We start from the raw sequence: 15729 nt of genomic DNA, 5'->3' as shown, positions 1-15729 counted from the left end.
GGTGCGGTTCGCGTCGCGTGCAAGCCCTCACCGCCCCACACTAGGCGTCCAAGTCACGCCGCCCCTGGGACAATCAGCGACATCATGTGCCGCTTGACAAGCAGCTTGCACAAGAGCATGTGGGCAGCATTCAGCGCTATTTACCGTCTTGAAATTTAAAAGCAGTGGTATATCCCTGATCTGTACATCGGTAGAAAATGCCTTGCTACACATTGCCATTTCCGTCTAGAATGCCAAACGCTCCAGAATTATCCTAATATCCTCCTCGCCCAAGGTTATTATGTCTAACAAGCAGAAAGTGCCGAGTCCGTGGCCATTGCAAAGGACCGATTATATGCAAAACAACAGGTGGGTAATATGGAGTCGTGATATCGTGTCGGGTTGATGCAGCGCTCGTGGGGCGCGAAATGGGTATTAGCAACGAGATGGAAAAAAAAAAGAAGAAAAGATCCAAAACCAGAAATACAGCCCGCTCAGACGCGGAGAAGAAAGAAAGCGGGGTCCCAGGGTATCTCATCATTCACACTGGCGACTGCGCCTGGTAATCTCTTCGTCGCTAAGCGCAGCCAGCCAGAGGCATTTGCTGAGAATGTGCGGTTCGACCTTGAAGGTGTACTTGGAGCTGGCCTCGAGAAGGCGAAGGAGGTTTTTGACAATCGTGGCCGCCATGTGATAGCGGTCAAAGTTGACGAGGCGCTCGCCATCAACTGGGGGTGCGTCAATGAATGGCGGCTTCTGCGCATTGTAAATGAGATCGCGGGTGTAGACACCTGATGATGGTTAGCTGCGTTCAATCGACGGTGTGCAAGTACCTACCAATGAATGGAATACAACCGTCCTCGACGGTGGCTGTTTCCATCTCGAGCCGGAGGTTGTGGAAGTTCTTCATGGGCTGAACTAGCGCCTCCAATTCGGTCATGACCAGCACCTCAGCTGCGGGCACTAAAGCCCATGTTTTCTTGAGGCTCGAAATGTCGTTGGATATCAACGCAATTGCGATTTGATACATGGTGGCGTAGTTGCGGTATCGTCGCGCATGGGTTGCAATGTGAATGAATTTCGTAATGCATTGGGCGCGTTCACGAATATCCTCGATGAGAAGACACTCGGACACGACCCACTTGACAACGAGGTTGAAGCGTGCAATGACGACGTCAACCCCTCTGGCTTCTTCCGTTCGTAGATACTGGACCCAGTCGCGGATCTGCGGCGAGGATTGCTTCCAGCGGAGGTCGATGAGCTCTTTCCAGTCAATCTCATCCAGTGCATCCTTTTCAACAATGGTGAACTGCTGAGCGAGCATCTCCGAGTCATATGCAAAGATAAAAGGCAGATGTGCGGTTGGTGGTGAAGTGGCAGGCTGGTGCATGTTTTGTGGCCCATCCGAGGAACCGACTGGACGCTCAGGGTTTGGGCTTCCTTGTTGATTCGAGCGTGAGACGGTGGGTGTAAGACCTGGCGTCGGGAGGCCTTCATCAAAGACGGTCGAGTTGTGCAAGTCGTCGTTTACTTGAGGCGCTGTAGGAGGTGGAGTGGGTGGGTGGCGCATGGGATGGGCTGGCAAATTGTCCGCGTCACCCTCAAGAGTTGCTGGCTCATCCCCGAAGAAACTCTTCACACCATGGCTGTCATCGCCCGAGTTGGCTGCGGATGCAAATCCCACATCACTAAAGTCCTCATCCTCGTCCAGCAGAAACGACTCGCGGACATAGGTATGCGCTGGGAGCGTTTCACCAGTGGGAATCCTCCTCATACTATCCGTCTCCGTAACATGTACCATGGACGAATGCATTGGAGAAAGCCTATCAGGTTGTCGGGCAGATTGAAACGAAAAACTGCCAATTTTCAGGGGCGAAGGCTTAGCCGAAGATGTCATACTCTCCAGCATCTGCGCTTGCTCTGGAGTCGGCATCTCACCAAAGCCCCGGTCGAGAAGGGGTATGGAAGAGTACGAGTCGGTCGATTGGCCTACCGACGTGACCGGAGGCACATGGCTGTTGAAGTTCTCAGCCGACAGTCTGTACATGCCTTGGCCGTCTGTTTCGGGAGGAGCCAAGGGGCGGTGGAAGACATCATCGGTAGCAGGGCGGTTGTGTTGCTCGTAAGCAACGCCAAAAGAATTTTGCTCGAACGCTGCCAGATGTTGCCCCAAGTCAACCGTGTTTCTTTGCGTGGGTGCACTGGGTGATTTCTTCTCGTACCGCCCTTCCAACTTCATCAGTGCTGACTCGACCCCGCCTTCGTCGTCCGTGTCGTCTGGCAAGGCAGCAAGCTTTGCCACTTCAGCCTCGAAAGACGGTCTTAGGTTGGGTTGGGACGAGTGTGTATCCACCAATGAGATTGGCTTCCTCGGAGTTTCCGCTTCGGGTGGCCCTTCAACTTGACGGAGAAAATCTGGTTGCGAGTCGAGAAAACGATCGGACCGCAGAATCACCGAATTGGTGATGGAATGTGTGTGGTTCGACATTGAGCCGGTAGAGTGCGGTCGCTGCATGTGTTCGAGATCGTGGACATTGTCTGCAGCGCGGAGGTCGCCACCTGGCCGTCGGCGGAGCTGTCGTGCGGGACCAGCAGCTTCAGCCGCCGGCTGACGATCAAGAAAGAAGGGATCATTGTCAGATGACATGGTCTGAAAGGTAGCAATACTCGCCGGCCCTCTTCTTCTGCTGAGCACACTGCCGTAAGAAGCATGGCGACGAAGAGAGCCCCCGCGTGCTATGGAATTCTTGGTGGAGCCCTTGCGTCGGAAAGAATGCATCCCTTCTGGGCCTGCCGACATGGACCGCCTCTCTCCTGGGTAGGATTGCCTGGTGAGAGTGCGGGAGAGGCGATACTCGTCTGCAGCAGAATGGGGCTCTGGATCGTTGTAGAGAAACGAGTGTTGGATCGAGTTGGCATCGTCCGCTAAACGCACGTGGCTAGACGCTCCTTGTTGGTCGTCTTCCAGTTTTATCGCCGGTTGGTTAACTTCACCCGGAGCGGCGTCTGCCTTGGGCAAAGGAGGGGCTCCCGTGTCGTCAATGATGACTATCGACTTGCTCCCGTTGGTGATGTTGCTGTGCACACGGGGATCCGGCTTACGACGAGGTTGCTGCGTGCTCTTGGCTGGGTTACCACGCTCGTCAAATTCGAATTGGAAACCGCCGAGACTAGGGCTCTCGCCGCCGGGTTGCTCATGGCCCTCGCTTTCAAGCTGCTCGCGTACTGCTGCTTGAAAACTATCTGCGACTGTGGCGGCTAGAAGATCAACTCGTATCTGGGGCCTCGGTCGAGCAACACGGCGCTTCTGAACTCCTCCCGAGACCGACAAGGTCGAAGACGTGCCTGGATTTGAGCATCGCACGTAGGGTGATTGTCGTTGGTGTGGGGACCCGCTCAAAGGACAGCCACTCGGTTGCTGCCGAGTGCTTAGAGCACGACGTACACTGCCAAATATCTTCTTCATGCCTGGTGAATTGGCCTGTCCCGGTCGCTGCTGAAGTTCATTATCTGCATCTTCAGAATCCTTGAGGTACTGAGATCGCGTGGGTCGTAGCGGTTTGGTTTCAAAGTACGGGGTGGTTGGGTGAATAAGCCCACCACGCACAAGCGTGCCAGGCATATTCGCCACAGCAGAGATGGCATAGTCGGTCGACGGGTTCTTGGGGATCGACAGTGGCGCTCTGCTGTCTCGGAGGGCATCCGAGAAACTGCCACTGCGCTTGTGGGCACGAGCTGGGCGCTGGCTGTTCTTCAACGACGCTGGCTGCTGTGGACTCGATGTTATCCGGGCCGTGCCACTACCGGCTGAATTGGCGGCCGGTACGGGGTGTGGATACAGAGGTAGTTCCACCGACGCTTCATGCTTATGCGACGCCCTCACCGGAAGAGAGCAGGACAAGACATGGATGCTCTGCTCGCTTGCGGGCGACACGGGCGGCTGCGTAGTCTCGTATTCCTGTGATGCTATCAAGGGGGAGCCCATTGAATTCTGAGGTGTATGGCGAACTCTTTGCGCCCAGTCCATGTGTCGGCTGGCAAAGTGGTCGCTCGGGTTGGATCCAATTGTCTCCTTGGTGTCTCGTATGTGCACTCGGGGAGGTGTGCTGGGCAGTGGCTGGACCGGAGAGGGCTCATCAAACGACATGTGTGAGCCCTCTTGGCCGCCTGGAAGCAATGGATCGTCTGAAAAGTTGTGGCCAAAGCCGTCGTCCGTGTCCCAGTACAATGCGCAAGTTCGTCTCCAGCACTTCTTCAGCTCGCCCACAATCTTGATGTCGCCGCCGCCGCCATCATAGCGGGCTCGTAGACTATTGTAGAGGCTATTGACCATGTCGCAGAAATTGACTCGTAAGTGGTAAAAGGGCATGAAATCGTCGACAAAGTAATTGAGGATCCAGTGGCGGAGGGCGACAAATGTGCGCACGCGAACAATGCGGCCAAAGTCATCTTGCCGGTCAACGGCCCACCGCAGTCGGGAAATGAGATATGCAACCAGGTCGCGTGTGCACAAGAAGGCGCGAAAGGTGAGGAAGAAGTCAGAGAGCAATTCGTAATCGAGGAAACTGGGCGAGGTGATGTGGGCGACGAGGCGTGAGGGCGTGGCAGCGAGGATGTCGCCATTGGAGTTGAAGCGCACGACGGCGCGGTCGTCGGGGTTGATGGTGAGTGCATCATACAGCCTCGGGCTGATTGGCGAGTGGGAGACACGGGCAGACGAAGGGCCGGAAAGCGCAATGGGGGGGCGGTCCATGGTGGGGCGGAAGCGGTGGGGGACGGGCGAATAGGCATCTGAACGCGTGCGCGACGACATGAAGGACTGGCGGGCGCTCATTTGCGGGGCCATGAGGGAATTGGCAAAGTCGTCGACGCCGGCCGAGGTGCCCGTGTAGACTGAACTGCGCAGATCTACCGTCCCGCGCGTACTGAAACGCGGAGTGCCCAGGCGGTAGTGCGGGATGGGGACTTGCAACAGCGGGAACGACGTGTCAGCTGTCTTGGGGCGGCCGTGTGCGGGGCGCTCAATGATGACCCTGAAGGTGCCGGGCTCGTGGGCAATTGCGGCGGCGGCGGCGTGGTCGTCGGCCGTGGAGAAGGAGTGGGAGCGCACGTGGGCGAGGGGGCGGCTGGTGGATTCGTGGTGACGGTGGTGATGGGGGTGGGGATAATGGGTCGAGACATGGCCCTCGCTCACGTCGGCCAAGGGTGGCGAGGGTTCCGAGTAAGGGGTTCGTGGGCCGTAGAGGCTGTTTTCGAATTCATCGCTCAGCGGGCGCAGCGTGTCGCGCGTGGCGCTGTCGGGGGGCGTCTGGGGCGGGAAGACAAAGGTATCGGGGGGAGGGCGGCCGCGGTAGTTGCCCGGGCGGACGACGGGCCTGTGTTGCGAGCGTCAGTCAGCCTCTGTTGTCATGTGTGTGTGTATGTATGTATGTATAGATTGGTCAAGGGGCAGCTGCTTGCTTGGCCACTGGGGTTGCGGGCATGGCGATGCATGCACGCATATGGCCTATCCGCCGCAATCGATAGCGACAGGCGCCCGCGACAGCGCCCGCGGACAGCCAGGCCACGGCAGCAGCAGAAGACGCGGCGCGCTGGCAGTAGGGGCGTACCTCAGGTATATGACGCCGTTGTGGACGTTGGCGACGGTGTAGGAGCGGCCGCCGGCGGTCGAGTTGCTCGTGGTGGTGTCGATGGTGGCATTGCTGGCGCCGCGCGCGCGGGACCGGCTCTTGAGCTGCTCTCTCGAGTCCTTGACCCGGCGCAGGCGGCGCGCATCGTCGGGGCGGCGTTTGGGCGTGTCGGAGGGTGCGGGCGCAGGCGCAGGCGCGGGCGTGGGCGTGGACACTTGGTCGCGCTTGGGATGGGCTGGCAGGTCATTCTGAGGCAGAGCCGGCAGGGCCATTGTCCTCCATAGTCCACGGCAGGGCGAGGGTCAGAACGGGGCGGGAGGTCAGGTGGGTGGGAGGAGCATGGCCATCCACGGCCTGCGCACAGTGCATACAGCGAGGGCGAGAGGAGGAGGAGGCGGCGGCGGCGGCGAGGAGGCGGCGAGGAGGCGCGGCGGCGAGGATGCACGGCGAGGAGGGCGAGGCGAGGCGAGGCGAGGCAGGACGAGATCAGATGCAGATTAGACCAGACCCGACCAGACCAGACGGGCCACGACACGACACGACAAGACAAGACACGACAAGACGAGACGAGACGACGGCGGGCGATGTGCAGCAGGGCAGGACGGGGCGGGACAGGGCAGGCAATTCACCACGCCGTCCGTCCGTCCGTCCGTCAGTCAGCAGGGCGGCGGCGGCGGCGCTGCATGGGCCCGGCTGATGGATGGCGGATGGATGGCTGATGGCTGAAGAGGGTGCCGTTCATCGGATCACTCCGCTGCCCCCGCCGCCCTATACGACGCCGTCGAGCTTGTCCATGTCCATGTCCAGGTGCTAGCAGCAGTAATATAATGCCACGCTTGCCCAAAGCATGCGCCGCTGCAGCACGCCCCCCGCCCGCCCGCGTTGCTTCTGCGCTATCCAGTGTGTGAGCCTGTGTACATTGTGTGTGAGAGATGGCATATATCGATGTGTGTCTATGTACATGGATGTGCATACACGGCGCGAACCAGACGAGCCCCCCCGCCCCGGCCTAGCAGCGAGTGGCTACTTGGCCTGCGTCGGCCGGGGGGGCCCCCCATGGCGACATCAACAACCACAACACCACAACCACAACACCCACAACGGCACGCAACAACGGCGCGACAGCAACCCAGCAAAAAGCAACGCCGGCTGCCCGCTGCCGCTGCCGTCGCCGCCGTGCTTGGACTTGGACTAGCGGCCACGGCAAATGGCACAGGACGAGTGGGAGCAGCCCCCCCAACAGGCCGCAAGCCTGTTATCGCAATCCCTTTGCATGCTGCACGCACGCACATAGTTCCACACCGCACAACTCGACGCCGGCTCCCTCCCATCTCCCTCGCCAGACGCTTCATTTCCGCCGGCCCCGTGTGGGTGCGCTGCCGCGACGTCATGGCCGGCCGCTGCCCCGCCACGACGACGACGTGCAGGGCGGCCCTCGAGGTGAAAACACGTCTCGCAATCTCAATCGCGTGCCCGCCCAACCCCATGCAGCCTGACTCGACGACCCACACGCTCTGCACATGCACACGACAGCCTGCACGACATCAACCATGGTACACGCCGCCTGTCACGCTCCGCACCGGCCAGCCTGCCTGCACCGAGACACTTGCACATACACGCTACATATACACCTACTTGCGACTCCACACATCACACATTCATGCTACAGCTGCTGCCCGCCAGCCGTGTGCGTGGCCAGTAGACGGCATTGCAACATGACAAAGACAGCACGTCCTCTGGACAAACCACTGCCCACTATAGACCCAGTCGCGCCGGGTAGCAGCAGTCGAGCTGCCACCTTGGGCATAACCTGCAGAACTGTAAGTTCGCACAGGAGACGCATCCGGCCCGAATGGCTGCCCAAGCCCCCCTCCCCTCCGCCAATTCCACCTGATACGCCGAAACATCAATGTCTTGGCCCACCGTCTATGCTCCCCGTCCACTCATTCATTCATCCATTCACTCCACTCTCTGGCCCTCCTGCACTTTGCTACACAACTCGCGACACGCCTTTTTTTTTCTCTCATGTTATTAGCTATAGTACCCCGTGCTGCATGCATACATAGACTCCCTTGCCCTTACTCCACTCCACCCCACCCCTCCCCCTCCCCTACCCTACCCTACCCCAAACACCCTCGTCCTTCCTAAAAGGGATATCCCCTCGCTGCCTCGTCCTCGCCGCCCTCGACCACCAAGCCCTGCGCCACTTGCTCCGCATGCTTCCTATCCAAATACTCGAGCAGCACCTCGCCATAGCGCTCCTTGCCCTTGTACCGGCTTACATCATCGCCCCACGACCGGATCGCACTAGCCAGCCGCCCAGGCACATAGGGCTCTTCGGCAATCTTGGTAATCGGCTCAAAGTAGGTCCGTATAGTAAACACAACGCCACCGGATTTGGGCAGTCTGTTTCGCACAAAAGCATTGATGTGTCAGCAGAAAAGGGGCTTCTGGATCCATGGTGTACATCCAATCTTGCGTCTAGTCAAAGCATAGTAGTAGTAGTAGTAGTCGTTGTCGTAATCACACAAAAGGACCAGACTAAAAGAAAATAGCCGCAATCATACACACAAGGACCAGACTAGTAAAAAAAAAAAAGTAGGGAAAAAAAAATTGAAAAGGAAATTATACCATGCATGAACAATTAAAATGAAATAAGCATCTTAGGCACGTACCTCCGCAAGCTCTGTCTCTCACTCCGAAAATAATGATGCTCAATCGCCTTGTTCTTCTCCGCCGTGAACCAGCCCACGGCCCCCTCTTCACTCGCATCTTCGCTTCTGATGCTGTCGCTCCACGCCAGCTTGTCGTCGACCTGGATAAAGTAGTTGTTGCGCAGCATGGGCGCGTCGGGCTGGATCCGGCGGAAGAAACTCATCATGCCTTTTTCCAGCTTATCCTTGTATCTGGCGAGATTTGCGGGTGCAGAAATTAGCCCAAGAAGAAGACATTTGCATGCATTACCAGCTGTGGAGCTAGGGGGGAGAAAAAAAACAGAAAATAGAAAAATAAGAAATGGGAAATGGGAAATAGGGACAATAGGAAATAGGCACAATAGGACCGGAATGAAATGACATGAAATGACATGGAAACGAAATAAAGGATAGTAGTAAGTAGGGGAAACAGGACAGACATACTTACCCAGGTACATCTCCACTCTGATGAATCTGACTGAGCCCCATACCGAATTTATCCTCGAGGCGCCAGAAGCCGGCGAGCAGCACGGCGCCACAAACGAGGTAATACTGGCCATCAGGGCGCTCCATCATGATGGCCACGTCGTCCTGCAGCACGCGGGCGACAAGCGCAATGGCTTCTTCAGCGCGTCCGTTGCGCTGCAGCAACGCCGCATCGAAGACCTCGCCCGTAGCCAAGTTCCGCATGGTGCTGTGGCCCTCGGCGCGGAACAGACTGGGATAGCGCTGTGGCAAGTACGACACGAGGTCCTGCAAGAGCTCTGCAGACGCGGAGACAGCTTCCGGTGCGGTGCGCACGCAGCGAGGCCCTCGCGATGCAAGGCGTGAGGCTTTCAGGGCGTGGTACGCTAGATACTGGTTGTCGAGCTCGATCCACTCGTCCCAGTGCATGCGCCGCAGACCCATGGTGATGTTGTATTTTGGGCCGTGCCGGAAGGGGCGGTAGGGGAGCGGGGGCGTCGAGGTGATGCACCAGTTGGGGTACGGAGAGGCGGGTGGGCGTGTGAAGGGGACGGGATGCCATACTGAAGGGTGGTGTTAGTTTGGTATTGGGGGGGATTGGTAGGATAGAACAGGGTAAGGATGTGAAGAATCTGTGTATGTGTATGTTGTGGTAACGCCAAAAGCAAAGAGAGCGGTACTCACCGCCAAGAGGCCGCTCTGGCGCTCGGAATGGCGATGTTTTTTCTAGATTCGGGGTGCTGGGTGTGGTCAACGAGTTGCGTCTTGTCCTGTCTCGACGCACGTGACGGATCCATGTGAGAAGGAGCCAGAGACATGTGGCGAGGGCGAGACCCGCATAGAGGGCTGCCTTGGGAGATACATGTGCATCCTCGAGTGCCGTGGTCAGCGCAGCGTGTGCTTTGGAGCACTGGTGTTGAGCTGTCCGAGTAACGAGCCCAGCGTGCTGCTCCAGCCGAGCAGCCAAGCCAGCCATGACGTGAGTGGGAAAAAATGGCAATACAGTAACACAGACAAAGAAATGAGATTGTGTGTATGTATCAGCTATGCGTGGTAATAATTGAAAGACGGCGACCCGGCTCTAAATAAACCAAAAAACCAAAAAACGCTGGGACAAGACAATGGGTGTACAAGGCCAAGAGTCATGCACGACATGTCGTAGAGCTTCCTTTTATGTGGCGAGTTCCCTCCTCGATTCCATGAGATACCCGGGTGAGCTGAGATAACACATATGACAGTGTGGGGTTTTGGCTGGGCCGTGTCGTCAGTAGCCATCAAGTCACAAGGCGGGCGGGGAAATGGATACCCTACTCGGTTAGTCAGGTGGGCAAGCCCTGCGCGGCGATAGCGACGTAAGAAACCCTGATGGACTAACGATAGTGCCCCGGCAGGCCATTGTGATTGTCTGAATCCACTGAATCGCAGTGATTTTTGTGCACGTGGCCGAATTGTTGAGTCTGCGTCGCGTTACCGTCTTCGGACCCCAAGCAAGCTGCCTCGGAGCATGCCTCGGAGCATTACGGGCCTTCACTGCTTCTACCGCTTGGCTTGCCCTCCATCCCTTGACATCTTGCGCCGCAGTAGGCAGTACTCGCCCCATTTCCGCTGGAACTTGGCTGGAATAAAGGGCAAGTTGGGGACCCAGAGCATGCGACTGAGAAAGTTTGTCTGGCTGGCATCGAGGAATGGAAGGCATTGCAGAGTCTCCCAGTGTGCTGTGTCCGAGATATAATCCGGCTCGAGTTCGGTCGGTGACATTCCAGGCAAACGCGAGTCCACAAGAAAGTCGCAAAATTTGACATCAACCTATGCTGTGGTTAGTGGGCTGATGGACTGGAGCTCAAGAGCTACTTGCGTATTTCCCCGGGTCCTCCCGGTTCTCATCGTTCATTCCCATTGGCATCATCCAGGTCCCTGGGAACAGGTCTGAGCCCGTGTCGCCCTCGCTGAACTCGCCAGGTAAAAGGCCGGAAAACTCGCTTTTGATGAACTTGGCACGAACGCCTTCGGGCAGATTGAACGACGACGGAAAGCGATACCACTCCTTGCCCAAACAAACCATGTCTTCTGGCGTGCCTTGGATGCGGACAAACTTTTGATCAAACAGCGGCTTGTACACACTCAGTGGTGCCGAGTATGCTGTGATGTGGCCTGAGAATCAGTCAGCAAAATGTCATCAACGTATGCGTCACAACATGGCTATGGAGAGTGCAGATAGTCACGACATACCAATTGTACGGAGCATGCCCAAGTTCAGAGACAAAAGCAGTGGAATGCAAACTACAGTGAGCTTCACCATGGGAGGGATGCGGCTGACGAGGTGGCGTGGATCCGTGGAGCCAAAGTTGGCCAGGCATATGTGCAGTGACAGGGCGGCATTCCACGCCAACGCCGGATAGGCTGGGTACATGAAGCGTTCTTCTTTGTGAGGCTGGACAGTGAATATGGCCAGCCACAGATAGAACGGGCTGACAAAGACCACAGATCGCCTGAGGGCGTGTTGAGACACCGCTTTGTCAAACACCAGATATTGGATAAGAAGCAGCGGTAAAGCAGCCAAGGCAAGAAAGAACCAGATGTTAAAGTTCAAGGCCAAGTTACGCACGTAAAAATGCCATGGTTCCACTCCGTAGATGTCAGGGCCTCTACTCCCGCCGCTGAAGACATTGTAGAGGACAATGTTCAGCGGCACGCACACGAGCTCCCTGTAGAACAGAGAATCAATGACTGTCTGCAGGCCGAGAATGGCGAGGGCACTTGTCGCACCCTGGAGTATCAAGCGTCGCAAGCTTTGCAGGATCGTGCCTGTAACCAGACCGACGATGGCGTCTTCCAAGATAAAAGGCAGGGCGAGCGCACCGGCAAAGGGCCAGCCAAGAGCACTCCCAATGGCAAACCAGGAAATGCCCTGGGCAGTCCGGATTGAGCCACCGTACCAGTCCATGAAAGAGGCAAAGCCGAGCATTGCAAAGTACATGGCGAAACTAGACGGCAGATAGGCAGGGGCAGCGTGGTACATGCCCGGGCTAATGACCATGATCATCATGAAGAAGATGGCAATGCGCTCTTGGAACGTTTTACGAATGGCCGAGTACATGCGGGCCTGGCAGGCGGCGCAAAAGACGGCCAGCACCACTCGCAGGAAATAGAACTCGGCAACCTTGGAGGCTCCCAGGCCGAGCAGGTGCAGGGGCCGCATGCCAGCCCAGATGATCAGCGAGTGAATGGCGGTATAGGACCAGCTCCGGATGGCGTATTCAGGGGAGTACTCCCATGTCTGCAGGCCGGAGCCGTGATTGAGGTAGTGGGTGGGCTCCCAGTAGTTGAAGACCTCGTCACAGTCCTGGATGGGCGAGAAGACGGCGGCCACCAGGTTGGCCACGGCGAAGACGGCGAAGGCGCCAAGGGCAGTGAGTGAAGGCGGCCTTGGGGGCACATGGCTGGATGCATGTCAGCGTGGTGTGGTGCGACTGGCGCCAGCCCCTGAACTCACCTGGCCGGCTTGGGGCGTGTAGCAGACATGGGCGGGGACGGCAGCAGCAGCAGCAGCAGCAACAACAACGGCTCGGCGACGGCGAGTCGACTTGTGCACACTTGGTCGACGACAGTGTCGGGCAATGGCTCGCCAATGGGCCAGCGGTGCAGGGCGGTGCAGGGCGGTGCGTGAACGAGATCGCCCGTTCCGCTTTCACCCGCGCCATAGGGCTGAGCTCGCGCCTGTCCGCCAAGCGGCCTAGCGCGCGTCGAAAAAGGCGACGTTCTCCCTGGGCCAGCTCTCCTGTCCCAGAACATCACCGTGCAGACAACGCAGTTGACAACGCAGTTGATCTACCGCAGCCATCACGCGCGCTTCAGAGAAGACTGCCGCGAGAGAGAGAGCCACGCGAACATGTCCGACTCTCTGGAACCGCCGGCCAAAAGGGCGCGGTTGGAGGCGGACGCTCCCACACAGCAGTATGGCGCATCCTCCACCTCTGCATCTGCGCTGGACGCGCCTGGCTCGCCTGTCGATGACATGGACGACGACTTCTACGACAACACGCCAGTCAAACCCTCTGCGCTGCCTGCTGCTGTGGACGGGACGACGTCGTCGACGTTTGCCGCGGCTGCACCCGCGCCCGCCTTTCACCTTCCAGGACTCGGCTGGTCGAGCGAGGCCGCGGCCCCACAGCCTCACCCGCAGGGCAGCGCGGCAGCCCCAGATGAAGCACCTGAAGACGGCGAGTTCTCAGACGGCGAGGCCTTCTACGATGATGCAAACGCGAACGCGCAGGCCGGTATCTCAGGCGAGCCGCCTGCAGCCAATCAAGCGCAGGCGCAGCATGATGCTCCACCGCACGGCAGGCCTTCATCGCCCTCGCCCGCTGACCTGCCCGCCGCACACTTGACGTCTACCCAAGATGCTGCCGCTGCCGCAGACTCCCCGGCCGCCGACACCGACGGCGAGCTCGACGCGGCACTGACGGCGGCCATTGACCAGCAAAACGAGATTGAAGACGCAGCAGCAGCAGGCGCCGCCTTTGATAGCAAGGCCGAGTTTGTGCGCATGGCCGAGGCCAACAGGGGCGACAAGAATGCCGAGTGGCAGCTGGACTCGGACGCCTCCGATTCAGACTCGGACTCGTCCTCCGACTCGAGTTCTGACGACAGTTCCGACGAGGGCGAGCTGCTGGACCCCGAGGAGCAGGCCCGCCTGCTCATGGCCGAGGCCGCAGACGATGCAGGTGCCTCGGGCCCCGTCAAGGTCAAGACGCTGAATGAAGTGGAGGAAAAGTACGAGAAGCCCGACATCACCGTCACCGAGGACACCAAGATTACAGAACTCGGCAAAGTCGAATCCATTGTCGGCAACCTGGTGGTTGTCAAGGCCAAGATGTCTGGAGACGAGCAGGTGCTCGAGTCTGGCTCGGTCCTCTGTCTGCAGGACCGCACGGTTGTTGGCAAGGTGTCGGAGCAGATTGGCCGCGTTGAGGAGCCTCGCTACTCATTTGGCTTTAATGACGCTGCTGAACTTGCTACTCTAGGCATTGAGAAGGACACGCTGATCTACTATGTCGACGAGCACTCGACCTTTACCGAGACGGAGCCCATTCGCCGACAAAAACACACTGATGCATCGAACCTGCACGACGAAGAAACCAACGAAGTCGAGTTCTCAGACGACGAGAAGGAGGCTGAATACAAGCGCGAGCAGAAAGCCAAGAAGCGAGCCAGGTCCGATACCAACGACGAACAGGCCCCTGTGAATATACCTACTGGCCCCAGGCTACACGTGGATGCTCACCCGCCTCCCATTTACCGGCCAATGGAGTACCAAGGCGGCGGTCTTAAATACAGTGACGATGAAGACGAGGACCTGGGCATGTACAAACCGCTTGCTCGGCCTGACCACTTTGAGCAGATTGTTGGCCAGGGTGCACCGCTTGAAGACCGCAGCCATGTGCGAAGAGGCATGGGCCGCAACAGAGGAGGTCCATGGGGCGATCGAGGCCGTGGGTTCCGTGGCCGAGGAGGTGCTGCTGGACGCGGCGACTTTGGTGGTGGTGGTAGTGGTGGTGGTGGCGGCAGCGGCGGCGGCGGTGGCCGTGCTGACCGAGGAGGTTATGGCGGCGGCGGACGTGGCGATTTTGGGGGAGGCCGCAATGACCGCGCAGGACAACGAGCTGATCGGGCAGGCCATGGCAACAATCAAGGCAACAAAGGCGGCGGCGACAAGGGCGGACGCGCGGGCAAGAATCAGCCTGACCGCGGCAGGCAGCAGGAGCAGTTTCAGCAGAACAACCAGCAGAGGAACGGCCCCTATCAGGAGAACCGGTCAGCCGCCTCTGCGTCTCCAGCACGCCAACAAGACCGTAGTCAATCGTATTCTCAGCAACCCCCCTCTCAACAGTCACCATCTGGCGGCGGCGGTGGCGGCGGCAAGAACAAGAACCGCAAGCAACGGCAGCGGGAGAAGAGGGAGCGAGAGCGCCAGCAGCAACAACAGCAGCAGCAGCAGCAGCAGCAACAGCAGTCGCAGAAACAGCAACAGCAAAACGCTTCTCCGGCGCCTTCTGGACCCTCGAATGCCAACGCTTATGCGAACAACAGCGGCGCAACTTGGCCGGTGCCGTTCTCAGGCCCCTCTCAACCCGCAATGCCGTATGCTTCTGCTCCACCGCCGCTTCCTCCACCAGGGCCGGCAGCTTATGCACCACAGGCGTCGTATACTCCGCAGCCGCAAGCTGCGGGTCCGGTTCCCGGTCCACCGCAGCAACAGCAGAACCAGGCAGCGAACTGGGCAGCATGGGCACAGTGGTTCCAGGTGGTTGGGGCAATGAGCGGGCAGCAACCGCCGCAGCCGCAGCCGCACATGGCAGCACCGGCACCGGCACCTCCACCGGCACCGGCTCAGGCACAGTATCCTTACGCGTACCAGGCGTATGGACAGAACCCGGGTCCGGCGGCGAACCCGCAGCAGCAGGGCAACGTGCAGGGCGGGGCACAGTCTCTCCAAGACATTCTGCGGGCACTGCAAGGGGGTGGAGCGCCTCAGTAGGCCCGAGGCGTGTCAAGATTGGCGAAGCAAAATAGTACGGCACGCCCCAAAGTATAAGCGGGGGAGGGGTGTACATGTAAAAGGATGAGCAGTGTTTGTGTGCACAGTGAGGGGCATGGCATGTCTGAGCTGGTCTGATGTCAGCCGACGGCAGCGACGTGCAGACGGACAGATGGTAGTAGTTTTCTTTTTCTTTTTTTGTTTGAATCAAGGCACAGGCGCACATGGCATTGTTAGGGTGCTTCGTTGGCAGAAGGCGTGAAGAGATTAGAAGCCGCGTGGTTGGCTAGAAGGATTAATGATTGCTTGTTACCGACTCGATGTTTCGATGGGCCGGCACGTGACATTGTGGTCGTGGCCGTGGCCGTGGCCGTGGTCGTGAGTCAGAGGCTCGACAAGGTTGGGCTGCTTGGGACATGGGGTT

At 58.5% G+C, this 15729-nt stretch overlaps 3 protein-coding genes across 3 annotated transcripts; 1 reads left to right on the top strand and 2 right to left on the bottom strand.

Annotated features, from left to right (window-relative positions):
* Positions 1 to 516: 516 nt before the first annotated feature.
* On the bottom strand, positions 517 to 5797 carry SETTUDRAFT_83383 (uncharacterized protein; the record flags this gene model as incomplete). The annotated part of the gene is made up of 3 exons (XM_008028932.2): positions 517 to 770; positions 817 to 5354; positions 5589 to 5797. Coding segments are annotated over 3 exons (5001 nt in total), but the record flags the coding sequence as incomplete, so codon positions are not given.
* A 1940-nt stretch (positions 5798 to 7737) lies between these two features.
* On the bottom strand, positions 7738 to 12289 carry SETTUDRAFT_172231 (glycosyltransferase family 22 protein; the record flags this gene model as incomplete). Its single annotated transcript, XM_008029563.1, has 9 exons — positions 7738 to 8015; positions 8285 to 8515; positions 8751 to 9330; positions 9843 to 9846; positions 10074 to 10077; positions 10308 to 10573; positions 10623 to 10918; positions 10997 to 12207; positions 12261 to 12289. 9 exons carry the CDS (start codon positions 12287 to 12289, stop codon positions 7754 to 7756), a joined length of 2883 nt encoding a protein of 960 aa, XP_008027754.1. The 3' UTR covers positions 7738 to 7753.
* A 286-nt stretch (positions 12290 to 12575) lies between these two features.
* SETTUDRAFT_163999 (uncharacterized protein) lies at positions 12576 to 15612 on the top strand. Its single transcript, XM_008029562.1, has one exon. The coding sequence runs from the start codon at positions 12657 to 12659 to the stop codon at positions 15303 to 15305; it is 2649 nt and encodes an 882-aa protein (XP_008027753.1). The 5' UTR covers positions 12576 to 12656; the 3' UTR covers positions 15306 to 15612.
* Positions 15613 to 15729: the final 117 nt, after the last annotated feature.

Source organism: Exserohilum turcica (genome assembly GCF_000359705.1).
Source record: "Exserohilum turcica Et28A unplaced genomic scaffold SETTUscaffold_3, whole genome shotgun sequence".
Lineage (NCBI taxonomy): Eukaryota > Fungi > Ascomycota > Dothideomycetes > Pleosporales > Pleosporaceae > Exserohilum > Exserohilum turcicum.
The sequence above is the reverse complement of the archived record's forward strand: the minus strand, read 5'-3'. Positions and strand labels throughout refer to the sequence as shown.